The sequence below is a fragment of the Astatotilapia calliptera genome, chromosome 16, assembly GCF_964374335.1.
Source record: "Astatotilapia calliptera chromosome 16, fAstCal68.1, whole genome shotgun sequence".
In the NCBI taxonomy this organism is placed as follows: domain Eukaryota; kingdom Metazoa; phylum Chordata; class Actinopteri; order Cichliformes; family Cichlidae; genus Astatotilapia; species Astatotilapia calliptera.
In genome coordinates, this window is record NC_137437.1 from 1,911,749 (window position 1) to 1,939,623 (window position 27,875).

The window sequence follows — 27,875 nt, forward strand, 5'->3', positions numbered from 1 at the left end:
CTAAACGTGGCAAATCTGTCACATCTCAAACACGCCGTCACTCCTAAAACTTCCCCCTCCCTAAACATCTAAATGCCATGTTGCCATATCATTTTTTGATTGGTCCACGAGGTACATTTTTCCACCAATAGGAAAGGCTGGTTTTTTTGGTGTTGTTTTAGCTCACAGGCTTTTGAGTGTTTTCCTTATAAAACGCAGTTTCTATATAAAGTATAAACAACGACAGTATTCAGGAAGAAAACCAAACATTGCAGATATTTTATCATAACTCTGGTTTTACGCGGCCGATCAACACAATTTAAAAACTGGTATAAAGTCCACACTTTGTCCAGACAGTTGTTCCGTCTGTCCTGCTCACATCTCCAATGGTTGTACACGTTGTCATTAACGTGGCTTCACTCCACATCAGCCACGCCACCTTGCTCGCTAAAACACCGGCGTCGGGACATAAGGACGCTGTTAGAGCCTGTCAACCACGTTGATTAGCTGCGTATTTAATGAATGTGAATCGCATCATTGGCTGGAGCAGCCAGTCACGGGTCACTTACTGACGCACACTGCAAAACAGAATTGTTAACGTATTTATTTTAATTTCAATTCAGGTTAGATTTTTTTTGTGTGTGCAACACAGATTGGAGACCATGCCAGCAGTGTGCGATTGCACACGCAGCTTAGAGGGAACATGGCTCCTAAGTCCAACCCATGCTCTCCTTTGAGGAGCCACCCATCGACCTATTTGCCTTGAAATCCTTAAAGGTTTCCTGCTCTTTCTGGTGTTCTTGCCTTCCTTCTGAAGGCAATGGAGATTTTTTCTTTCTGGCATCAGTGTTCTAACCCTGCTATAGTCCTCCTTCATAATATCTCCCCCTAATTCTTTCAGTTTTCCTTTTCTGACTCCTAACAAGAATAATTGTGCTTATTCACTTAACTGTCTCATTGGGAACTACTTTCTTCAAGAACAATTTATTCTAAAACAGTTACATGATTTGAATGGTCTCCTTAAATCTTTTGCTTCAGCTGTCAAATACTGGCAAATTCTGTATCTCTGCCAATTTGTTGTTATTTCACCAAACAGTCAAGCAAATCTTCTGAACTCTATTCACTTATTAGCTCTTCTTCAAACTCTTAGTTTGACAAATCTGACATTAATACTCCACAAGCAGCTTCACTGTGTAATTCTTCCTCTGAATCCACTATGCCATCAGCATCAGCATGCCATAAGCCTAAACTTAGCACATGTGAGTACACGCTGTTGTGATTCTTCTGTTAATTTATCAAAAGTTATACTTTTTTTAAAGGAGTTTGGACATCTTACGATTAAGATGTAATTCAGATCTGTTTTGTATTGTTTCCATGAACAATGCAAAAGAATGTGCTGTCTAAGGCTACAGTATCAGTCAGAAACTTGCATCTATTCATTTTATGAGGCTTCCCTAATTTTTCTAAGAATGCCTTAAATACTGTTGGAAAAGTTCCAGGCTACTGTGAAATAATGTTTCATACTTTTGTATTAATCATATAATTTAATATGTCTTATTTCATATTTCTGATGTCTTTAGTTTTGTTGTACACTGTTGAAAATAAATAACAATTCTTAAATCAGTATTTGTGTCTGAACTTTTAACTGGCGCTGACGTTACATAGCTCTTACATGACTTCAGATAAAGAAGTATACTTGGTCATTAATATTAGTGATGCGATGACATTGTGAATTCCAATGTTGTACTATTCCCACCTGTGTCTGGCTGAAGAATTGGTTGGATAGGTCTTTATTCCAGGCAATCATATAATTTATATGAATGGAGATGACATGTTGTGGTGGTGTGGTCCCTGGCTTGGCTGCAGGGGAGGAGTGGTGCAGTGAGCTCAACGGGGCGGTGCAGGGGAGGCAGATGAGAGCTGGTGGCGTTTGGACTGATGACAGTTTTATTTTCCATTTTTTATTGAGGCAGAAGACAAGCGAAGGGTGCTTGAAAAAGCTGAGACTGGCGCTGACCAGACTGTGAACTGTCGCACAAAAAGTCACAAATAAACGTCACATCTCTGTGCATCAAACTGTGTGTGTGTTGACTGCATTCTACAAGTGGTGCCGAAACCCAGGAAACGTGGGGATGTCAGACCCACATGCTGCGCCACCTACCCAGCCTTTGCCGTTCCTGGCGGAGATGGCAAAGATGAGCCAAGACCAGGCGGCTGCCCAGCGGGTCTACCTGGCAAAGCTGCAGGAGCAAGCGGACCGGCAGACTCCGGTTCTGGAGCGGCTGTTCGGGGCCACTGTGCCGCTGAAGGCCCCTTCACTATTTGTGGCAATGCACCGGATGGGCGACAGGGACCCCCGGCTGGTGGACAAGGTGGTGCTGGAGCAGTTCATGGAGTGGCTGCCAGCGGAGAAGACAAGATGGGTCCAGTGCCACCGACCCGCGAGTCTGGAGATCGCGGTCACACTGGTGGAGGACCATCTCGTCGCCAAAGCAGAGGAGCCCGGAGGAGGCAGCCAGACACCGAGCAAACAAGCCCCAGTGCCGGCACCAAGGCACCTCCGCCTGCACAGGGAGAGTGGGCACCGGTGTTGAGCCCCACTAACCCATTCACTTCCTTTGTGCCTTCCCAGGGATTGGAGGTAACCAGTGCTGCCCCTGAGCCACGGAGAGTGGCACAGACGCCGGGGCAGGAATGCTGGAAGTGCAGCCAACCGGGACGCCTGAAGAGGAACTGTCCTCGGATGGAAGTAAGGCAGGTGTTCCGCGTCACCCGTGCCCCAGCACCCTTTCCCAGTCCAGGAGGGACATATAGCATAAGGACTCGAGGGGGTATACGCCATGCTTTGGTGGGCAGGGGCTGTGCGCAGACCCTCGTGCACCGAAGCTTGGTTCGTCCTGGGGCACTGCTGGTCCTTCATGGGAGGCCCTGCCGGCTCCGGAAATTCCCCCCACGGGAGATTTCCCACTGGAGCAGTCTCGTGATGACACCCTACGCTCAGCCTTCGACCAGGTGATTGAGATTGATGGTCACATGGTGATCCCTGAAGCCGCGCTTCATGTTATTGAAAGATAGGTTATATCGAGTGAGTCATGACACTTGCACAGAGGAGACACACACCCAGTTGTTGGTGCCGCAGAGCCACCGGGAAATGATTTTTCAGGCGGCTCATTATAACCCAATGGCAGGGCATATGAGATATGAAAAAACTCTGAAGGGAATAACGGCCAGATTTTATTGGCTGAGCATCCAAGCAGATGTGCACCGCTGGTGTGCGTCCTGCCCTGACTGCCAACTTGTTAATCAGCCGGCCATACTTAGAGCGCCTTTGCACCCGCTCCCACTCATGGAGATCCCGTTTGAGCACATTGGCATGGACCTCATCGGGCCGTTTCACCGGAGTGCACGTGGCTATCACTTTGTATTAGTTCTGGTGGATTATGCAACGCGATACATGGAAGCAGTCCCGCTGCGCACCATCTCTGCTAAGAGTGTGGCGCAGGCACTGTTTCAGGTCATCTCCTGAGTTAGAATCCCGAAAGAGATACTGACTGACCAGGGCACTTCATTCATGTCTCGCACACTGCGGGAACTGTATGAATTACTGGGCATTAAATCTATTTGGACCAGCGCCCTCTAGTGGAGCGTCTGAACAAGACTTTAAAGTCCATGATTCGTAAGTTAATTCACAAGGATGAACGCAATTGGGATTGCTGGTTAGACCTCTGTTATTTGCAGTGCGGGAGGTGCCCCAGGCCTCCACGGGAATTTCTTCCTTTGAACTACTGTTCGGCAGGAAGCCGCGTGGGGTGCTCGACCTGATTAAAGAAAGCTGGGAGGAAGGTCCGAGCCCCGCCAAGAATGAGATTCAGGGTCTTCCGGTCAGCATGTGACCCGAATAGACGCAGGAACAAGCTGCTCCGGTGAACTTAACTCCGCTTTGACCAGTTTCACCCCTTCAACTGCCACCTTTAAGTCGCTTACACTCGTAACTGCTTTTCTAGTGTTTTGAACACTTTTGACCCTTTCCAATGGCTGCTAAGAGTGCAAAAGCGAACAAAAAGGAGGACGCTAGCTTAACACTGGAGGCTATCACCACGCTGCTCCAGCAGCACCGAGATGAGTTGGCATCTGAATTTAAGACCTCATTTAACGCCCTCGATTCGAAACTGGACCAGGTACGACAAGCCCAAGAGGAACAGGCCGAGAGAGTTTCATCCTTGGAGCTTGCAACTGAAGACCTGAGCCAACGTGTCGCTGACCTTGAAAACACGTGTGCCGCTCTTCGCGAAGACAACAACCAGCTAAAGAACAAAGTCACTGACCTGGAGAGCCGTAGCAGGCGTCAGAACATCCGCGTCCTTGGACTGCCTGAAGACACTGAAAGTGGGCGCCCCACTCACTTCTTTTCCAACCTTCTCTGTGAGTTATTGGGCAAAGAAATACTTCAGTCTCCACCGGAGCTCGATAGAGCGCACCGCTCCCTCGCAGCGAAGCCGCCCGTGGGACGCCCACCTCGCCCGGTGATCATCCGCCTGCACCGATACCAGATCAAGGACCTCATCATCCGAGAAGCTAGGAGGAGAGGGAAATTCGACTACCGAGGCGTGCCTATCCGAATTGTGGAAGACTACAGCCCCGAGGTCCTCAATCAGCGGGCGCAGTACAAGGACATTATGTCGGAGCTCTACGGGCGAGGCCTGAGGCCAGCTCTCCTCTTCCCAGCACGGCTTCGCATAACGCAGGCCAGCGGCGCCAGAAAGTTTTTCAGCTCCGTGGACCAGGCTCAACAGTACATTGAGAGGCTCCCAAAGGCTCCGGAAGCCCCGTGAAGAATTATTACTGATAAAACAATGGCACCAAATGCAGGTACCAAACATTCCATATAGGTATGGAGGCGCAGTCGGGATCCACGTAAGACGTTGCTTCTCCCCTCTGAGTGTAGCGATGTAGTCTGAGTGCTATAGCACTGAAATGCTGATTATTACTTTAATTTAACTCGATAATCTTATTTTGTTTTCTTTGTTAAATAAGGAGACAACCTCATTGACTTCCACCCGTTGGCTAATGACGTAATACCTGTTGCACGGAGACGGGGAGTTTTGTTATCTACTCGTAGCCTTCTGTCTGTTCTTATTCAATAATTCAGTTATACCGGTAGTACTTATTGAACTACATCATCTTTTTGTGTTTGGTTGTTTGTTTACATACTTGGACTCTGCTTTGAAACACTCCAGCAATTACATTTGGACTTGGTGGCTGATACAGTTTCGAAACTTAACAGTATTATACGGGGTTTCAGCTTACTATGCTATGGCCACCGGAGCAGTGGTTCAACTGCTTCAATACCTAGGTTATTGGTATCATAGACAGGAGGAGTAACACTCTAAATATGTTAAGTTTGAAGAGCTCGCTGCTTGTTCTTGTTCTTTTTTTTAGCAGCCATTTTCTGTTGTGGGGAGGGCTTGGGGAGGGTAAGAGTCACTGCTTTGAACCTCATACACTGTTCTTTTTTTTAACCTGTTCTGAACTAATTTCCACCCACTGTAAAGTTATTCTGTTCTTATCATCTAAGGCCAGTGTGCATAGTTTCTTTGCTCTACAAATCAGATGAGTCTGCAATTGAACTTTCTAAGCTGGAATGTTAAAGGTCTAAATCATCCAGTCAAGAGAAGGAGGGTTTGGTCACATGTTAAACACCATAACACTGACGTGGCTTTCCTGCAGGAGACCCACGTCAGGGCCTCTGATAATGTCCGTCTCTTATTCCCGTTGGAGGGGCCAGTGTTTTCACTCAATTTTACAAGCTAGGGCACGTGGGGTCTCTATATTGGTCAGGCAGAACATTCCCTTTGAGGCCCACAATGTCATAGCAGACAAATATGGTAGATATGTCATAGTCAGTGGGAAACTGTATAACAGTCTTGTTGCTCTAGTAAATGTGTATGCTCCTAATACAGATGACGAGAATTTCTTTAAACAACTATTCTCCTCTTTGCCTGACTTAAATGTCTACTCTCTTTTTCTGGGGGGTGACTTTAACTGCTGGTTAGACCCAGCCCTGGATCGCTCATCCACTAAGAGCAATGTTTTAAGCAAATCTGCATCTGTCATTCATGCCTTTCTATCAGAATATGGAGTGTGTGATGTTTGGCGTACTCTAAATCCTCATAAAAGAGATTACTCCTATTTTTCACATGTGCACCATACATATTCAAGAATTGATTACTTTATCATTGACACTAATTGTCTGCAGCAGGTCCACTCCTGTGCCTACCATAGCATAGTTATTTCAGATCACGCCCCTCTTACTTTGTCTCTGTCTCTTCCACATCCTCCTGTTAAAGCTGCACAATGGCGTTTCAACTCGACCCTCTTGTCAGATGAAAATTTTGTAAAGTTTATCCAGGATGAGATACGCTTTTACTTTGCCACCAACTCTTCCCCAGAGACTTCCAGCCTTGTCGTATGGGATGCCTTTAAGGCGTATATCAGAGGCCAGATTATTGCTTATTCGGCAAGAATCAAAAAACAGTCCACCCATGAAAGGAACAAGTTAATGCAACAAATTAAGGAGACTGATGAACAGTATGCTCTCAAACAGAGTCATGAAATATTTAAAAAGCGTGTAGAACTTAAAACAAGACTTGACCTACTCACAACGTACTCGACTGAACGTTTACTCTTACATGACAAATCCAAATTTTATATGCATGGTGACAAACCTGATAAATTACTGGCGAGCCTTCTAAAAGGTTCTCGGGCAAGGCAAAGTATTCTTAAAATTCGACAACAAGATGGCAACATAGTCACAGATCATGAAAAAATCAATGAAGTGTTCAGGGATTTTTACTCACAGCTTTACACCTCAGAGTCCCAAACTGACTGTAATGCAATTAATGAGTTTTTAGCTAAACTTGACATTCCTGAAATTCCACCAGAACTTAAAACAAGGCTGGATGAACCCATCTCCCAGTTAGAAGTTTCCTTGGCTATAGCTTCGATGCACTCTGGTAAGTGTCCAGGTCCGGATGGCTTTCCGCCAGAATTTTTCAAACACTTCTCTTCATTACTGTCCACGCAGCTTAGTGCAACCCTCACGGACTGCAAGGAACAAGGATCTCTTCCTCCCATCATTCTATGAAGCCTGTATTACACTTATTAAAAAGAAAGGAAAAGATCCGTTGGAATGTGCCTCCTATAGACCCATTTCTCTACTGAACACAGACGCTAAAATATTAGCCAAGATACTTGCCCGTAGACTAGAAATAGTTCTTCCAAAAATTATTTCGAAAGACCAGACAGGCTTCATTAAAGGTCGTCATTCATATTTTAACATAAGGAGGCTATTTAACATAGTCTACTCCAGCTCTACAGACTCTGATGAATGTGTGGTCTCGCTTGACGCTGAAAAGGCCTTTGATCGAGTTGAGTTTGATTATCTCTTTGCAGTCCTTGATAGATTTGGCTTTGGAGCGAAATTTACTTCATGGATCAAATTACTCTATTCTCAACCATCTGCTACAATACGAACTAACCTCCAATTGTCAAAACCCTTCAAACTTCACAGAGGCACACGCCAGGGATGTCCTCTCAGCCCCCTGCTTTTTGATCTGGCCATAGAACCCTTGCCATTGCGTTCCGCAGTTGCAAAGAGGTACACGGCATTTGGAGAAACAATACAGAACATAAGGTCTCGCTCTATGCAGATGATCTCCTGCTCTTTATTTCTAAGCCCTTAGCCTCACTACCATCTGCATTGAATCTGCTTAGTCAATTTGGTCAGATTTCAGGGTATAAACTGAACCTTAATAAAAGTGAGCTCTTCCCGCTGAGTAGCAAAGCCAGTATGTTAGACTTCACCTGCTTGCCCTTCAGAGTTGAAATGACAAAAATTACATATTTGGGAATCACAGTGACAAAAAAACATAAAAACCTTTTCACAGAAAATGTGAGTGCTTTGCTGAACCAAGTGAAGCGGTCCCTTACCCACTGGACACCACTCTCTATGTCTCTGGTAGGACGTATCAATTCAATTAAAATGACCATTCTACCCAAATTTCTATACCTTTTCCAGGCCATGCCCATTTTCATTCCCAACACTTTTTTCAATAAGCTGGACTCTGTCATCTCATCTTATCTATGGCAGGGTAAACGCCCAAGGCTCAATAAGATGCATCTTCAAAAATCTAAAATTGAGGGTGGGTTTGCACTTCCCAACTTTCGTTTTTATTATTGGGCTGCTAACATATGATGTTTGGTGTTTTGGTATTTTTACCATAATCGGAGTGGTTGTCCTGACTGGGTCACTATGGAATTGCATAGTGACAACAGTATATCCTTAGCAGCTGCACTTTGTTCTCCACTCTCATCCTCTTCATTCAACTTCATTCCCAACCCTGTAGTGGTGCACTCATTAAAAATATGGGGCCAGTTTAGGAAATATTTTAAACTTTGTGACTTCTCCCTCCTCAGCCCCATTGCATCTAACCATTTCTTTAAACCTTCTACCCAGGACAGTGGGTTTGCGGAATGGCACAGAAGTGGAATAACTTGCTTTAAGGACCTATTCATAGCCAACAAACTAGCATCATTTGAACAACTTGCTAATAAATATATTCTTCCACCATCACACTTTTTCAGATACTTGCAAGTCAGGCACTTTATTTGTTCCCAGATTTCAGGCTCAAGCCCTCCACCAGAGCCTACACTACTAGAAACTATTCTACAACTCAATCCAACCAATAGAGGGCTGATTTCCTTGCTTTACAATAAAATGTTAAATTTGACACATACCTCTTCATCCAAGCTCAAGACACTGTGGGAAGAGGACTTAAACATGACAATCTCTGATGAAACATGGGCCTCTATACTCAAACATGTCAACACTACATCACTATGTGCCCGCCATTGTTTAATCCAGTTCAAAGTGGTGCATAGAGCCCATTTCTCAAAATCCAGATTATCCCGTATCTACCCTGAAATCACTCCATACTGTGACAGATGCAAAACTGCTGAAGCCTCACTGGTCCACATGTACTGGTCTTGTCCCAATCTCACTCAGTTCTGGTCAGAGGTTTTTCGTACCCTGTCCGGAATTCTCAGTGTGACGCTGGCCCCCGGCCCCCTTCTTGCTCTGTTTGGCATCAGTGGGAATGAGGTGCTTCTACTGGCCTCTAAAAAACAGGCATTATCATTCTGTTCTCTGTTGGCCAGAAGGGCAATCCTACTGAGGTGGCGGGACGCTGCCCCTCCCACTCACAAACAGTGGTTATATGACCTCATGGCCTGTCTAAAACTGGAAAAGATAAGACACTCACTTCAGAACTCCACTGGGAAATTTCAAGACATGTGGGGACCCTTTCTTGATGCTTTTCAAAATCTATAAGAATTTTTCAGCGAACTCTTAAGTCAGGTGTGGAAATACAGTGTGCGGGTGCAGGCAGTGACCTGGGTGGGAATGAATGGGATTGTTTTGCAGGGATTATGTTACTTTGGGATATATTATACATTTGTTTATATTATTATTTTTTTCTCTTTCTTTCCCTTTTTCCTTTTTTTTTTCTTTCTTTTATTTCACAGCCGAAGATACATTTTTGGACTCATTTCACAGCTTAAATGTACTACTTAACCTCAATGTACAGATCATCTGTAATCCTTCTCTTTTCTTTCTGTCTATATGTATAATATATATGTTGATGCTTATGTGTACAAAAGGAAACCTCTTAATAAAAAAGACGTTGTTTAAAAAAAAAAGAATGAGATTCAGTACATGTTGGACCTGAGAGCAAAACTCCACAGTTTGAGGAGGTTGTCACGGGAGAATTTGCTCCAGGCCGAACGTCTCTCATTGAGCATCATTTTGAAATGCAGCCTGGCATGACGGTGCGTTCACGGCCCTACAGGCTTCCTGAGCAAAAACCGCAAATTGTTTGTGCTCAGCATTTCAGTAAATTGGCCAAAATGCTGAAAATGGGAGTGATAGAAGAGTCGCACAGCGTCTAGTGTAGCCCCGTAGTTCTTGTGGTGAAGAAGGATGGGTCTATACGGTTCTGTGTCGACTATCGCAAGGTGAATGAAGTGTCACGCTTTGATGCTTATCCCATGGCCCGGGTCGACGAGCTCCTGGACCGGTTGGGCATGGCCTGTTTGTTCGGGCAGGTGCATCCACAGGTGGAGAAGATGGCAGCTATCGCATCCTGCCCCCGCCCGCCCCAAGACTAAAAAGGAGGTGAGATGGTTCCTGGGGTTGGCAGGTTACTACCGCCGTTTTGTGCCCGGGTTTGCGGAGCTGACCAGCCCCTTGACCAAGCTCACCCGGAAGGGTGCTCCAGATCTGGTCCAGTGGACGGGGGCCGTGCCAGATGTTGTTTGTGCAGGTAAAAAAAGCTCTCTGTGCGGAGCCGCTGCTCCAGACTCCTAACTTTGCCCTCCCTTTTGTTCTGCAGACTGACGCCTTGAACAGAGGGCCGTTTTGTCGCAGCTGGTAAGGGGGGTCGACCGGCCCATTCTTTACATCAGCCGGAAGCCGACGGAGTGTGAAAGGTGGTACAGCACCATAGAGAAGGAATGCCTGGCTATCCGGTAGGCGGTCGACTCCCTTCGCCATTACCTCCTGGGGTGCTCCTTCGCCCTCTGCTCGGACCATGCAGTGGCTCCACCGCATGAAGGATACCAATGCCAGGATCACCTGGTGTTATCTGGCTTTGCAGCCCTTTAAATTCAAGGTGGTCCATAGGCCGGGGGTGCAGATAGCTGTGGCCGATTTCCTCTCTCGCTCTGGGCGGGGGGGAGTAGGTTCGGCCGGATGGCTCCCCAACCTCAGTCGGGCGGTGGGGGTGTGTGGCAGAGGTGTGGTCTCTGGAGGGGAGGAGTGGTGAGAAATTTTACAGAGAGGATGTCAATTAACTTTCCAACTGTATTTGCGCCATCTGGCGCAGCACTCCATCACTCTCCTTCTTGGTCACAGAGCCCTCACACAGCCTGGAGGTGTTTGGGGTCATTGTGCTGTTGAAAAACAAATGAATCCAACTAAATGCAATCTGGATGGGATGGCATGTCGCTGCAGGAGGCTGTGGTAGCCATGCTGGTTCAGTGTCCCTTCAGTTTTGAATAATTCCCCAACAGTGTCACCATCAAAGCCCCCCCACACCATCACACCTCCTCCTCGATGCTTCACAGTGGTGGTGGAACCATGCATGTAGAGACCATCCTTCACCTGATTCACACAGTGTCCTCTGAACAGACTGGTGGCTCAGATGAAGAGGTGACTTTATTTATTTTACTTTATTTATTACTTTATTTCATTTTACAGGAATTATACTTGCATTAATACCTTCTTTTCTTCACATTTCGATCTCTTTGATACCACGCTGGTAGTAGGAGCAGATTTCAAATTTGTATTTAATCCAAAAATTGACAGGATCAGTACAGCAGTGAATCAAAGGAACTGGTATTCAACACACAGTCTTAAACAATACATGAGTGATTTTGGTCTTTGTGATGCTTGGCGTTCACATCCCCCCACTCTCTGGGATTACACCTTCTTTTCACCTGTACACCACTCACAATCTCACTTACTTTTTAGTTAGTAGCTCCATTATGAGGGATATTATAGACACTCAGATTCATCCTATCAGTGATCATGCACCAGTGTCTATCTCCGGTGTCTGTTCTAGGAGGTGGAAATTTAATACATCATTCATCATCATGCATCAATTTCTGATGCAAAGGCTCCATTTTGGAGAACTTTGAACACACTCCTACATACACATTCACACTCACTCGCTCACACATGCACACACCCACACACTAAAAAACATTGTTGATTTATGTACCTGTGCATTTTTGAACTTTTGCGTTCCAGGTGCTAGAACTTTTTTTTTAGTAACTAAAATAACATGAATAGAAATGAAGTATTAAACAGGGCCATCTGCTGCGACTGACTGGAGTGAGGAAAGGGAGACAGGATAAAGACATGCTGTGGAAGAACTGATCTTGGAAAAGCCAAATGTGTTTGGCACAACAGTGCATTCACATCATAATTCAGACTCCAAAAGCTGCCAAACAGGACAAGATTATAGAAGGGAAAACAAGATATCTGTAATCTGCTTGTGGCAGGCAAAACCAATTAGACAAGAGTTTAGGAAGAGAAAAACTTGCAATTCACAATGAACGTCAGAAAAAATAAAACAGCACAATGTAATACCTCAATGAACATCACTGTGATAAAACTGCTATGAGGCTTAGATAAATGCAAGGGCATGAAAACATAAAGTGCTTCGTCCAGTAAGTTTGAACTGGCAGAAGTTTGGCACTTTCAGGACTCTTCATGTCAGCCAACAATGTTATAGATTGTCACTGTAATAATGCAGCTCCAAGTGGACCTGAAGAAAGGACAACAGAAATGAATGCATGTCAGCGGTACCACACTGTCCATCTGAGTCGATGACAAGGTCTATTAGGACAGTAAAATTCTGTCCTAATAGACACCAAGAAGTCTCCACCAGTAAGAGCTGAAACACTACATATGGTGACGCCTTTTGTTTTTCAAAGCTCAGTCTGCTCACATTCATTTCAAAGTCTTTAGTCATGTCATAGCCAAAAGAAGCCAAATGAAAACTCCATTTCTGTCCGTTTTTCAGACATTTATAACCACTGTGATGGAAACTTATTTTGCATTAGTGTATTGATCATGTGCTTTGACAATAGTATACAAATAGATGTATTAGGTTAGATATAAAAGATAGCATCATATATTTGTTTTATATTTTGTTCTGTTAAATTTCCCAATTCTTTCATCTTTGGGCTGAAGGAAGAACAACACTCGGTGTATAAATGCTCAATCAACAATCTCTTTATTCCATATTCCATACAACACTTAAAAAACGTCTAGATGGGAGATGTGGACAGGAGAGTGTCTCAAAGTGTCTGAGCGTTTCTCACATTCTTATAGCTTCAGCCGCCCTCCAAAGTCATAAAACCTAAACATCCACATTCTTTCTCTCTCAGTGAGCCTGAGTTCTGACCTCGGCTTCCTGTGCAGTATGTTCTGTTCTTTCTAATCAGACAAATAAGGCCATGATTCTCTGAAAACAGCATTTCTTATAAATCAACAGTATAATGCATCATAAAACTCATTCACAATAAATCAGCAGTCCAATGTTATACAAATCAGTCTAATAAATCTAATAGTTATCACCTTCTTCTAAGTAAGGAGTATAATGCAAACTAAAACTACATAATGATTTCCCAATCTTTACTCCAAGGCATAATGTGGCCTATAGCCATATAATGATTCAACAATTCTTTGATTAGAAGTATAGGGTGGCATAAAATAGTGTAATAATCTCACAGTTCCACACACAGTTATGTATTGTAAGTTAGATGTAGACTGGCACACCCAGGCACCATTAGATAGTAGAGATGTTAGGCAGATAGCGAGACCCCTCTCTAACCCTCAGGGAGGAGGGGGCCTCTGAAGCTAAATCTACATCTGACTCTTAAGAGGAAAACAAGGCTGTAGCTCGCTCTTATTGAGGTTGAGGCGCTGAGCTGGGAAAGTTGGGGAATGTTCTTTGTTTCTCACTTTGTATATAAGGAGCGACTGCAAGAGCTACTGTGCAGAGTGCAAGCTAGTCAGCAGCAACTCCATGTTTGGACCCAACAAGGTGACTGGAATTCGGTTAGCTTTGCTGGTGCTTTAACAATTGTGAGAAACGGAAAGCCATTCACAGATGAGGGGTATGCCAAAACATTCGTGCTTGATGTTGAACTTTAGAAATACAGTCTTATCCCTCCAACAAGCAGTTTGCGTTTGAAAACAAACTCTTCGTCGCCAACATTACAACAGGTCATTTATTACACTTTGAAAAACTGGGAGAGTTTAAAGAGGCATGCACAGCAAATGACCCTGCTCAACATCTTAATCGTCAGCAGCTAGCAGGCTTCACATTTAATCTCCTGCAGTCATTCAAAGTGTGCTTTGGAGAATTTTGTGAGCGCACTCGTCTTTTTAAGTGCATCACCCATCCACACAAGTGTGCAGTGGACAGCAAAGACCTGAGTTACATCCCCGGTGTCTCCGTCAAAGATTTTGAGCTACATGCTGCTGACCTGAAGGCCTCGACATGTGGGTGAATAAGTTCAAGTCACTTAATGAAGATTTGGAAACACTTGCACGACAGCAAGCAGAGTTGGCGAGCAAACACAAGTGGGGAGAAATGAAAAAACTTCAGCCAGCTGAATGTCAAAACTTGGAACGCGCTTCCCGTCACCACACACTGCAGCATGTGAGTATTGCTGTACTGACAATGTTTGGCTCTTCATATGCATGTGAGCAGTCGTTCTCACATCTAAAGAACATTAAGACCAACCTACAATCGTGTTTAATGGATGGAACTCTCAACGCCTGCATGAAGCTTAACCTCACCACGTATCAACCAGACTACAAAGCCATCGGCAAAACCATGCAGCGCCAGAGGTCGCATTAATGGTAAGAAGTACTTTATTCATCTTTGGGTAGCTGAACAGGACAGGCAAAAAGAAAAGAAAAAATTAAAAATTAGTACATCTGTTGGCTGAGCAGATTTACTAAGCTTAATAAATGTTTTTGCTAATACTTCATGTGTCACGGTCTGGCAGGCAGACCGTGGGGGTGTAGGGAAGGAGGACCCAGGCACGGTGCTCTGTGTGCGAACAGTGCGTTTATTTACAGTGTATGGTGCAAAACAACAATAAATCCCCGTGTTTCCCAAGACTCCCGTGTCGTGTCCTCCTTGTGCTCTCTGCTCCGTGTCTGCACTCCCGGTGCTCGCTGCCCTTCGGGCCTCCCACGCTCCTCCTGCGGGAAACAATAGCGGCAGCTGTCAGGACACGTAACAATAGCAGGCATGCACTAAACGACTAAACCTAAACTGGGTGACTAACGTGGAGTCTCACGCAATGATCCCGCGTCGGTGGGAGCTCCAAGACTCTCCTAAGTAGCTCTCCCGACGAGCCCTGATCAGCGGCAGGTGTATGGCTTCGGGTGTGGCCAGTCCGCCAACAGGGCCACACCCACCAGGCCTGAAGGCGCCCGCAAATCGGTGTTTGCAGAAACACCAGCATCCGTACACACACACACACACACACACACACACACACACACACACACACACACACACACACACACACACACACACACACACACACACACAGTGGCAGCAACACCAAACATACATATACAATACATATAATATGTATTGTCTAGACTGGGTCTAGACTGGGTCTAGAGAGTATTTTAAATTCAGGGAATTTAAAATAGAAAGTAGCTCGTCCACAGAAGGACTGGTAGCTCCCCTTACGATAAGGGTTCAGATCGCGCGAACAGGTGTGAAATGTGTGTGTTTAGTTAGTTTGTTTGTTTGCTTGTTTTAATCAATTTTAAATCATGCTTTTTATTTGTTTTTGTTTCTAATGTCTCTGTAAAGCACTTTGAATCACCTTGTTGTTGAATTGTGCTATACAAATAAATTTGCCTTTCCTTGCCATGCCTAATATAACATAAGTCCATAGCTGCTCAGAGCTCCTGGGTCGCTAAGACCCAGGACCCTGACATCATCTTCATGAGAAACTGACCTCACTTGTTCTGTCAGTGGTGCTGGTTTCAGTCATTATGCAAATGCACTGTTTCTAAGGTTGGAAACCTGCAGTCAGCTGAGACGGAAGAAGAGTGAAAACGCCACGTCCAGAGGAACAGAATCAAATTTTGGGATTTCTTTTCCTGGATGATTGAGCATGCATCAAGACAACACTTCATCTTGAATTTTCATTTTTAATTAATTTTTAATATGTCCCTGTTAATATAAATATGTCACATAATACTCAAGTTAGCTATGTCCCATAGTGTTAAGGCTTTTTAATTTTATTCTTATGTAATTATATTATACTTTTTGAGATATTTGTGGTAATGCATAGGATGCATTACAGTAGATCAAAATAAGTTTAAATGAAATGGGTAAAATAATGATAATGGGAAATTTTCTAACTATATGTAATAATAGAAAAACATACTTTTATTTAGTGTATTTAAATGGGTAAAATTTTTCACATATAAGCACAGATCATATTAAAATGAGCAGACATTTGTTTCCCTAAAATCTGATGTTCTATTTAATAAAAGGCCACAGTGTAGAACATACATAACAACTACAAGGATTTCTTTGGCATCCAATATAAACGCACACATGCAAAATGTAAATAAAATGTGCTCAATTAGCATTTAGCTTAGTCCGAAATGCTCCAGCTGATATGTAAAAACATGACATGAGCATCTGTCATCATCTGGATGATTGCACTGACAGGGTGTGAGTTCCTCTGTTTACCATGGGTGGGTTTGTTAACTCTCCAAATATCATACATCCTGGTCACATGATTACAAGGTTCAGGATAAGCACACACATACAGTGCTAGATAAACAGCTTTGCTTATGTATGAATTTATTAGCCTCAAATTAGAGACAGTAACTTATTTTCAGGTGACCAGCAGATTAGATTATTTGACATCCAATGACAGATAAATAGAAAAAACAAATATTAGCACTGCTGTCAATAATACTACTACTGCACCTTTACTAGCAGTAAACTAGCATTAGTTTTGCTACAGCTTCAGGTACTTGTAGCACGATGTACGAGGTACATCTGCTAGCATTACTATTTAATGTAAAAACACAAATATTAGACCAAAGAAATTGGTAGGAGGATGCTTCTAAACTTTCATACAGGCCACCAAGGAAAACAGGATAATTCCTGTTTTCCTTGGTTGCCTGTATGAAGGGTTGGTGCGTGCATGAACCACATGCTCCCTCAGTTTTACAACAGAACTTTTTGAACAAACATTTCAACCACCAATCACATAATCGGGCTGCTATTCAATGCGTTGCTTCAACAGCTCTGACTCTGAGTCACCGAAAGCATATAACATGCAGTCTTGCGTGTCCAACTGACAAAAGTGAAGAGTGTGGTCTTGTGACTAACACTGGATCCCAAACAAAGGTAGGAAACTTCTCACTGCTGCGATGTTTAGCTTATTTGTCTTATTTGAAATTATGAAGCTTATTCTTAAAAATGGAGAGGATGTCTCTCCTGATCCATAGTAGATGGGCGTGAGAGCTAAAGCTCACATTCTAGTTTTGGACTAGGTCTATGGTTAAACCTCTGTTTCTATGATTATATATTTACTATATGCAAAGGAGTTAAACAGGCAACGATTTTTGCCTTGAAAGTTTGAGTTTAAATGACTTTTTTTTTCAGTGAAGCCACATTAAGCAAACACATCAAAGAGCAGTTTAATAGAAATGAATGATAGTTTACATATTTCAGCTTCTCATGCTGCAGGAAAGACATCAAGCCTATGCTCATCAGTGGCTAAAAACAGATCTTAAAACTGAGTTATTTTACTCAATAAATTAACAATAACATACAATTATATGTTGCCAGTGACCTGTTGGATGTTAAAAGGTTAAAAAAAGGGATCAGACACAAAGATGTATCTGGCTTTTCCTTTGTCTGTGCTCTCATGTTTATTAGCTGACCTGCATTTCAACATAAAGATAAAGCTGATAAGGGTAAAAATAAGTCCTGACTACATGAAAGGTCTACTCTCCTGTGAGCAGAAAGCCCAAAAAAATGTTTGGCCTGAAAGTGAAGAAGAAGAAGAAGAAAGACAATGAAGATCTGGTTCTGGCAAACAGGGGAGCCACAGGTAAGGCCTGCAACACACACACACACACACACACACACACACACACACACACACACACACACACACACGCACGCACGCACGCACACGCACACACACACACACACACACACACACACACACTGCCTCAAACACACAACATCCTTAAAAATATGATGTCGTGCTGTAGATGACCTTACATTAACATATATAAAGCATATAAACATCTTAGTGATATTAATGCAAAGTTTCATAAAACTAATAAATACTTAAAAACTGTTGAATGAAGAACTTTTCATGCTCATTATACTTTTTACTTGAAATCATGAATCCAGAGCCAGTTTGGTCCTAATGGGCTCCCTCACTCAAGTTACTTATATAGTAATTAGTTACTAATTACTTATTATTTCTCAAAGGAAGTAATCCTGCTACTTTACTGACTACTTGTTTTCAAAATTAATTAGTTATATTATTAAATAGTTACTTTTTAAAAACACGATACACATCCTGAATGTTATAAAGCAACCTTTAGCACAATTCTATTTATCAAGGTTTGCTGTGTGGCAGGCAGAGGTTGGACCCCAAATAGATTTTATTCACTGGCAAAAGCAAACTGAGAAACAAAGCACACGAGCAGTAGAAATAAAACAAAAACTCAAACTAGGAAAAATGACCTAAAAAGTGAGGATATGACATGACATGATAAAACATGATGAGCGAGGAACACACAGCTAATGAGGATGTGACAAGAAACGGGGGAAGACTGAGGACTTAAATACACCGGATAACCAGACGATAGGGAACAGATAGAAACACCGCTGGGACTAATTGGACATAACAGGACAAAGGAGAAGCAAAACTTACATTCACCCAATGTATATACTACATATATATATATATATATATATATATAATGTTTTTCCTCTACACCCCCCCCCCCCCCCCCCCCCAATTTTTTTGCACATGTCGAGGAGCGTGTCAGGCTACATTTCACTGTGTGTTATACTTGTATAACTATGCATGTGACAAATAAAGAACCTTGAACCTTGAACCTTGAACCTTGAACTGAACACACTTACATAGAACATGTTAAAACATGACGTATACACAGAGACGCGACTGCCTGGATACGAAACACGGAACACAGGAAAGACAGTGACTGAAACTAAAAGCTAGAACAACGTATATAACATCAAGAGAACTGTGAAGGTTCTCAGTCATCCAGGTCATCGTAGTCTGAGGAGCTTGGAAAGAAAAGCGTCTGGACTTCTTTGAGTTGCTTGAAGACGTTTCACCTCCAAAAATGTGAACGACATCCCAGCAACACGCTCAGACAAATACTGGTTCACCAAAGACAAAACACCAAAACACAGACTTAACAATGTGGTGTTTGCTGTACAGTGCAGCGAGGAATGCCCAGACCTCTACATTGGAGAGACCAAACAGCCACTTCACAAGCACATGGCACAACACAGAAGAGCCACCTCCACAGGACAAGACTCAGCAGTCCATCTGCATCTTAAGGATAAAGGTCACTCTTCGAGGATGCCAATGTTCACATTTTGGACAGAGAGGACAGAGGGTTTGAAAGAGGAGTGAAAGAAGCATCTATGTCCACTGTGGGCGACCATCTTTGAACAGAGGGCGGGGCTTATGACACCAACTGTCTGCCATCTATAATCCAGCTTTGAGATCCCTCCCCAGACGCCTTAACGCCCACTCACATCCTGGGCCATCTGACCTCAGGAATTCGCATGATAAGGTGGGGCCAGGTTTCACAATGAACTCACCCGAAACTCTGGCTGATTGGGACCCACGCCCAGTTTCACACCTTGGCTCAGGCGATTAGAGGATCATCAGGGGTCCTTTTGTCCCTCTGTGGGGGGAAACTCCCACTAGGTTTATATCTGGGACTCTCCACCATTTGACCTTAGAACTGAAGAAGCTTCTTGGATGAGAGGTGAAACGTCTTCAAGCAACTTAAAGAAGTCCAGACGCTTTTCTTTGCAAGCTCCTTTGACTACGATGACCTGGATGAGTCTTCACAGACTTTAAGGCTGTACACCACAAAAATATTTAAGGAAAGTAACTCTGAATTAGTGTGCAGACATTTTAACTTTGTAACTTTGTTATCAGCAAAGTCCTTAATGGGTGTAATACCTGCACCTTTGTAAGGTGACCATCAGAGTTCAAAGTAGAGGAAGGCAACGAATGATGATCTTGACTGGTGTAAAAGTCTCTCACAGCTGACACACGGACCCTGCTCGACAGGCTGCACTCATCTGGCATGGGGTTAGCAACTAGCCTTCACTCAGCGACTGAGTTTTCACTGTAGCAGTCCCCCAGACCAAGGAATAGTTCCACTTCAAGATTCATTCAGAATCTAACAGTGCTGAGGTGTGCCAATACACCGTGAAAACTAAACAGAAATACAAAATACATCTTTTAGTTCCAAGGGCTGCAATGTGTTAATGTCGCGAGAGTTCGGTATCACGCTGCTTCGCGCTTCATTGAGAGCTGCCTACCGGCACATGTGCACCACAAAATGCGGTCTGAGCTTGAAGTGCAGCTTGCCACTAACTAAGCGACAGAGCCCTCTACTGGACACTAGCTGTAGCTGTACAGGCTTATATCAATAAACGAAAAACAGACCTTTACACATATTCCATTCAAGGCCATAACCTGCTGATATTTTTTATAAACTGTTTGATTAACACACATCTGAACATCACATTGTAAACACACTCACACGCAGAGAGACAGAGCTCAATAATTAAAAACGTGTGCAGCAGCTTTTGGTCTTTTATAAATAAAACAGATGCACAAACTCCGTTTAGGTTTCAAATTAACAATCAAATAAAATCCATCTCAAAACATGTTTCTTGTCTATTTCAGTACCATGACAGGCAGCTTTAAACTCAGTAAGTAGGGAGTTGAATTACTATAACAAATCTAGTGTTATGGTTTTTAACTCATTCACTGCAATTGACGTCTATAGCCGTCAATTGCAGTGAATGAGTCAATGGGTTTAACTCATTCACTGCCAATGGCTGGCAGTGAATGAGTTAATTATGAGGTTTTTTTCTCCTAAATTCCTTTTTAAAAAGTAGTTGTCACATTCATGTTTCAGTTTCAGAATTAACTGTGTGTTACAAGTGGTTTGAGGAGGATTTCATTATCATCTGCTCTTCACAGTATATATCTCAGCTATAAATAAGACACATACACAAGCCAACATTACAGTGACTGATGTGTATGGTAGCACTACAATAACCACTGTCTGATGTTTACTCTCTTCTACTTGGAAATTCTTGTACTACTGTGACTTTTATGTGCGTATCTTTCCTGTCATCTTGCGTGCGTTAAAGATGGGTGATGGCTGCCTTCTTGATCCAGCATTAAAAAGAATAGAAAAGAAATATACTCACTTCACCTTTAGGAAAATCTAAATTATCTAATGAATCGTGGTACTGAGCTAATCCAAAAGTGATAGATTGAGTTCAAAATTTAAATTATTTTAAAATTAATTTAAAATTTGCACAATGACATGTCATTTTTCTTTGCCTCATATTCCTTCATTTCTTTGCCCTTTTCAGTTACATGCCTTTCACGATAGCTGGATCTCGCTCCTTGTTGCTCTGAGTCGTCAGCTTCTTCAGCAGGGTTACACATTTAGTTACTGTAATGTGTATGTTGCTCTATGTGATAACGTCTGGACTTAAATTTAAGTGAGTGTTACTTTAACTTTTGGAAACAATGCTCACATCAGACGTTTACACCGTGTAAATAAACAGATTAGCACAACGTTACTTTCAAGAAGAATAAACCCATTTTAATTTTTTCACTTACATTTTGAACAGATGCAAAACTTGAAAACCTGAGACGTTTAAGATCCACAAATGAATTACAAAAATAAGAAGGAGTTGAAAATACCAAGAGGAGCTTTAGGGTTATTTTTGAAAAAGACTAAAATAATTGAATAATAGGCAGCAGAACTGAATCAAATTAAAGCATTACAATAAACTAATAAAGACATGTGGCCAGAGACAAAGGAAAGGGGATGGGGGCACTCATGCAAAAACAGTATATGCGCATGGTTGCGCATTTTTCATGTACACACAATTCCACCAAACTATCACTACTGACTGGCCTTTAAGATCTTTTCAGTCAGGAAAGAATCCTGAAATTGTTTGTTTATGCTTATAGACAGTGAGGTGGAGGCCGCTCCTGAAGCTTCTCTCCTACTGGAGGGAGAAAACACTGACGATAAACCAAAACAATCTGCAGCAAGAACCAGAACAATCCCGAACACTAACAGGTACGAGTTTTTATGCTTACAGTACCAATCAGATTATCTCTGTCTACACAGGTGTTTCCATGGTAACACTTCTAGGAAAATATTATGCGTCAGTGGTGACTGGTGGTAACAACATTTTGGGGTTGGAACTGGGTCAATAAAAGAAGATGTTATGAACCCGACAATGGGGGAAATAATCCTTTCCTCTCCCAGTGAATTGATAAGTTAGCTCTCTGAGAAAGAAACGAACAGTCTCTAATTTTATGGTAGTTTCATTGTATAACATAAAAGTTATAAATTGTTGGTATGCACAGCGGTACAGTGTTTCTTGTAGTTGGTCACCAGGTTTGCATCCATCTCAGGAGGGGTTTTAGCCGACTCCTCGCTCTACAGATACTCTCTCCTGTAGACGTCTTGAAAGCTGCTGGACTGGACAACATTGCCCTCTCTAGCACCGCTGTTGGAGAGTCCAGCTCCACACTCCAAAGGGTTACTGTCCTTAAGGATCCGTTTTTTTGAGTATCTTAGTGACCCTCAATGTGCTGCCCAGCTTGCAACAGCACAGAGGATAACACTGGAGTCTTTTAGCCTCCATTTCAAGATTGATCAAAGACGTCCTACCAACAGTTAATCTTAAATATGATCAGCCTGTCTATGCTATCAGCTACGTACCACGGGCTTTCAAGCTGGCGGTAGTTAAACCATTACCTAAAAACCCATCGCTGGACTCAGGTCCATCCATCCATCCATTCGCGTCCGCTTATCCTTTTCAGGGTCGCGGGGGGCGCTGGAGCCTATCCCAGCTGTCATAGGGCAAGAGGCGGGGTACACCCTGGACAGGTCGCCAGTCTGTCGCAGGGCTAACACACAGTGACAGACAACCATTCGCACTCACATTCACTCACACATTCACACCTGTGGGCAATTTGGATTAACCAATTAACCTATCCCCACTAAGTGCATATCTTTGGACAGTGGGAGGAAGCCGGAGTACCCGGAGAGAACCCACGCAAACACGGGGAGAACATGCAAACTCCTCACAGAAAGATCCCGGCCTGATGGTGGAATTGAACTCAGGACCTTCTTGCTGTGCGGCAACAGTGCTAACCACTGTGCCACCGTGCTCTTAGCTAATTATAGTCTTATTTTACATTTATTTTTTTGGAGTTTTGGTTGATGTCCTTCTTCATCAAAATGAAAATACTATAAAAATTGAAAATTTTTAAGTTTTTGGAAGTAAGCCAACTTAAAAATTCAGCAGGTGATCAAATAATTATTTCCTTCACTGTAATATTTAATTGTAGAAACAATAGCCAACTAGAGAAGTAACCGTGTGCCTAAATACACCTGAACTGTGTTTCTCTACTAGCAATAACCTCATTTGTCTCTGACTCTCTTTCCATAGGTCCAAACTGAATACTCGCATTCAGGACAGTGAAGCGAAACCCCAGAGCTTCCAGGTAATCGCATCCACAATTCGCTGGTAGTCTACTAGATGTGTTTCTTTTAATGTACTGAGAAATGTGAGTGCTGGTATTTCATATTTTCAGTTGTATGTAAACTGGACAATTGCCTTAACCCTGATGGGAACACATGCTCTAATAACACATGCTATTGTTTATCTGGCTCATAGATTGCCATTAATATCACAGAGGCCAGACAGCTTGTGGGGGAAAACATTGACCCAAGCATAGTGATAGAGATTGGTGATGAGAAGAAACAGACATCAGTCAAGGAAGGAACCAATGCTCCTTTTTACAATGAGGTAAAAAATAAAAATAAACAAAAAGAACCCATTTGAACCAGCTGTGCATCAGTACAATAGTTTACTGTGCATTAACACAATCTGTCACCCTGTCCTGTCATTTCTTTCCATCAGTATTTCGTGTTTGACTTTTTTGCCCTCAAAGATGTCTTCTTCGACAAAGTGATCAAGCTGACGGTGGGTAAAGACTGCAGCGAAACGTTTCTGGCATCCCTAAACGATTGGTTCAAAAATCCACAGTTTAGCTTTTAAGTAATTTTAATTCTGCCTTCATTCTCTCTCCAGGTTTTACACTCTAAAATGCTGAGGAGTTTCTCTGTCGGATCCTTTAAGTTAGATGTGTGGACAGTCTACAAACAGCCAGGTATCCTAAATTTTTAATATGCAATATGTTGCCAAACGTATCATACACACCAGTCCAAATAACGGAATTCAGTTATCAGCATGGAGACTACAAACATTAGAAAACAACTTAGAACAACCCGTTCTCAGTAAATTCCAGTGTGAGATGTGATTATCAATATTACTTAATTAATGTTATTTAAGAAAGTATTAATGTACAATATTAACACAAATGTTGCTGTTCAGTGCATTTTACCAAAGTTAGCTAAAGCTAATTTGCATCAGTATAGTCCCTTGTGAGGTCAGGTGATAGGATGCTACCTGTGCTACAAGTCCAGTCATGAAATTTCCTCACTACTAAATATTCCACAATTAACTTCAATTCAATTTCATTTATATAGCGCCAAATCACAACAAAAGTCGCCTCAAGGCGCTTCATAGATACAGAGAAAAACCCAACAATCAGAAACCTCCAGCAGAACCAGGCTCGGGGAGGGGCGGGGCCATCTGCTGTGATTGGTTGGGGTGAGAGAAGGAAGACAGGATAAAGACATGCTGTGGAAGAGAGACAGAGATTAATAACAAGTATGATTCGGTGCAGAGAGGTCTGTTAACACATAGTGAGTGAGAAAGGTGACTGGAAAGGGAAAACTCAATGCATCATGGGAATCCCCGGCAGCCTACGCCTATTGCAGCATAACTAAGGGAGGATTCAGGGTCACCTGGTCCAGCCCTAACTATATGCTTTAGCAAAAAGGAAAATTTGAAGCCTGATCTTGAAAGTAGAGATAGTGTCTGTCTCCCGAATCCAAACTAGAAGCTGGTTCCACAGAAGAGGGGCCTGAAAACTGAAGGCTCTGCCTCCCATTCTACTTTTAAATACTCTAGGAACAACAAGTAGGCCTGCAGAGCGAGAGCGAAGTGCTCTAATAGGGTGATATGGTACTACAAGGTCATTAAGATAAGATGGGGCCTGATTATTTAAGACCTTGTATGTGAGGAGCAGGATTTTGAATTCTGGATTTAACAGGAAGCCAATGAAGGGAAGCCAAAACAGGAGAAATCTGCTCTCTCTTTCTAGTCCCTGTCAGGACTCTTGCTGCAGCATTTTGGATTAGCTGAAGGCTTTTCAGGGAGTTTTTAGGACTTCCTGATAATAATGAATTACAGTCGCCCAGCCTGGAAGTAATAAATGCATGAACTAGTTTTTCAGCGTCACTCTGAGACAGGATATTTCTAACATTAGAGATGTTGCACAAATGGAAGAAAGCAGTCTTACATATTTGTTTAATATGTGCATTGAAGGACATGTCCTGGTCAAAAATGACTCCAAGGTTCCTCACAGCGTTACTGGAGGCCAAGGTAATGCCATCCAGAGTAAGAATCTGGTTAGATACCATATTTCTAAGATTTTCAGGGCCGAGTACAATAACCTCAGTTTTATCTGAATTAAGAAGCAGAAAGTTAGCGGCCATCCAGGTCTTTATGTCTTTAAGACATTCCTGCAGTTTAACTCATTGGTGTGTGTTATCTGGCTTCATGGACAGATAGAGCTGGGTGTCATCTGCATAGCAGTGAAAATGTATGCTATGTCTTCTAATGATGCTGCCTAAGGGAAGCATGTATAATGTAAACAGAATTGGTCCTAGCACTGAACCCTGTGGAACTCCATAATTAACCTCAGTGTGTGAAGAGGACTCTCCATTTACATGCACAAACTGGAGTCTATTAGATAGATATGATACAAACCACTGCAGTGCAGTACCTGTAATACCTACAGCATGTTCTAATGCTCTAATAGGATATTATGGTCAACAGTATCCGCATGGTACGTGGCAGCTTGAGGCGAACGGACACAGGGTTGACAATGGAGTCTACGGGAAAGGGGCCAATGAACTGAGGTGACAGCTTCCTAGACTCTGTCCGTAACGGCACAAAACGGGTAGACAGCCATACCTGTTGACCGACGGAGTATTCAGGGGCCGGTGTCCGGTGGCGGTCAGCGAGGGCTTTGTTGCGCTCCTTAGTGCGGAGTAGAGCGGCCCGAGTAGCACGCCAGGCCCGGCGACACCTGCGGAGGTGAGCCTGAACAGAGGGGACAGAGTGCTCACCTTCGACAGCTGGGAGCAGGGGTGGTTGGTAGCCCAGGGATGCCTCAAAGGGTGACCTGCCCGTGGCGGCGGAGGTGTGGCTGTTGTGGGCGTATTCAATCCATGGCAGCTGTTCACTCCAGGTTGATTGATTGTGGGAGGCAACACACCGGAGGGCAGCTTCCAACTCCTGGTTAGCCCGTTCGGACTGTCCGTTGCTCTGCGGGTGGAAACCGGAAGAGAGGCTGACCTTGGCTCCCAGCGCGGTGCAAAATTCCTTCCATACTCGGGAAGTGAATTGTGGTCCTCTGTCCGAGACGATGTCCTCAGGGATCCCGTGGAGCCTGAACACATGTGAGGTGAGGAGCCGAACCGTCTCCAGAGCAGTAGGGAGTTTAGGAAGGGCGACAAAGTGTGCGGCCTTAGAGAAACGGTCGATGATAGTTAGTATAGCGGTGTAACCTGCAGAGGGAGGCAGTCCAGTGATGAAGTCTAGAGCGATGTGTGACCATGGTCGGGCCGGCGTAGGGAGAGGCAGAAGACGGCCCGACGGCGGTTGGTTTGACCGCTTGTTCTGGGCGCAGGTCGGACAGGCGGACACAAACTCCCTGACGTCCCTCGCCATGGTGGGCCACCAGAAGTAGCGTCGAAGGAAGGACAGGGTGCGGAGGACCCCGGGGTGACATGAGAAACGAGCAGTGTGAGCCCACTGGAGTACCTGGGAGCGGACCGCCGAGGGGACGAAGAGGCGGCCAGTCGGGCCAGTACCAGGATCCGGTTCAGTCTCTTGTGCCTCCTGAATGAGGGATTCAATCTCCCAGGAAACGGCTCCAACCACCCAGGCCGCCGGCAGAATGGGTTCGGGGTCCGACTCCTCCTCCGTGGTGGAAAACTGCCGGGACAGGGCGTCTGGCTTCACGTTGTGAGATCCTGGCCTGTAGGTGGTGGTGAAATCAAAGCGAGCAAAGAACAATGCCCACCTGGCTTGCCGAGAACTGAGACGTCTGGCCGAACGGATGTACTCCAGGTTCTTGTGATCCGTCCAAACAATGAACGGGTGAGCAGCTCCCTCCAGCCAATGTCTCCATTCCTCCAGGGCGAGTTTTATGGCCAAGAGTTCCCGATCCCGGACGTTGTAATTGCTTTCTGCGGGCGAGAGACGGCGAGAGAACCGCCCCCACCCCGGAGTCAGAAGCGTCGACTTCCACCACGAACTGCCGTGTGAGGTCCGGTTGCCGGAGGATGGGTGCCGAGGAAAACCTCTCCTTGAGCTGGGCGAAGGCTCGCTGAGTGGCAGGATCCCGCTGAAAAGGAACCTTCGGAGAGGTGAGTTTAGTGAGAGGGAGGGAGATCCTACTAAAATCGCGAATGAATCTCCTGTAGAAATTAGCGAATCCCAGAAAACGTTGCAGTTGGTGGCGATCAGGAGGAACAGGCCATTCAACCACCACACGCACCTTTCCAGGGTCAGTCCGTAGATTTCCCCTCGCAACTATATAGCCCAGGAAAGCTACTGCAGGCACGTGGAACTCACACTTCTCCCCCTTCACAAACAGCCGGTTCTCCAAGAGGCGTTGCAGGACCTGTCTCACATGCACCTGATGTTCCGCGAGCGTCTTAGAAAAGATGAGAATATCATCCAAGTACACAAAGACACAGCGATTAACAAAGTCACGAAGCACCT

At 43.9% G+C, this 27,875-nt stretch overlaps 1 protein-coding gene across 2 annotated transcripts in view; it reads left to right on the forward strand.

Annotated features, from left to right (window-relative positions):
• The first annotated feature begins 16,883 nt into the window (after positions 1-16,883).
• fer1l6 (fer-1 like family member 6) overlaps positions 16,884-27,875 on the forward strand; it is a 65,587-nt gene continuing 54,595 nt past the window's right edge. Inside the window, exons 1-7 of one of the 2 annotated variants that reach the window (XR_013902292.1) lie at positions 16,884-17,012; positions 17,633-17,721; positions 21,904-22,015; positions 23,400-23,454; positions 23,628-23,759; positions 23,874-23,936; positions 24,045-24,123. Coding sequence is in view for 1 of the 2 variants with exons in the window: in XM_026144799.2 (XP_026000584.2) it covers positions 17,646-17,721; positions 21,904-22,015; positions 23,400-23,454; positions 23,628-23,759; positions 23,874-23,936; positions 24,045-24,123 (517 nt within the window). In the remaining variant the exon portion in view is untranslated. The remainder of the gene's footprint in view (positions 17,013-17,632; positions 17,722-21,903; positions 22,016-23,399; positions 23,455-23,627; positions 23,760-23,873; positions 23,937-24,044; positions 24,124-27,875) is intronic. The other variant, XM_026144799.2, reaches the window with a different exon arrangement.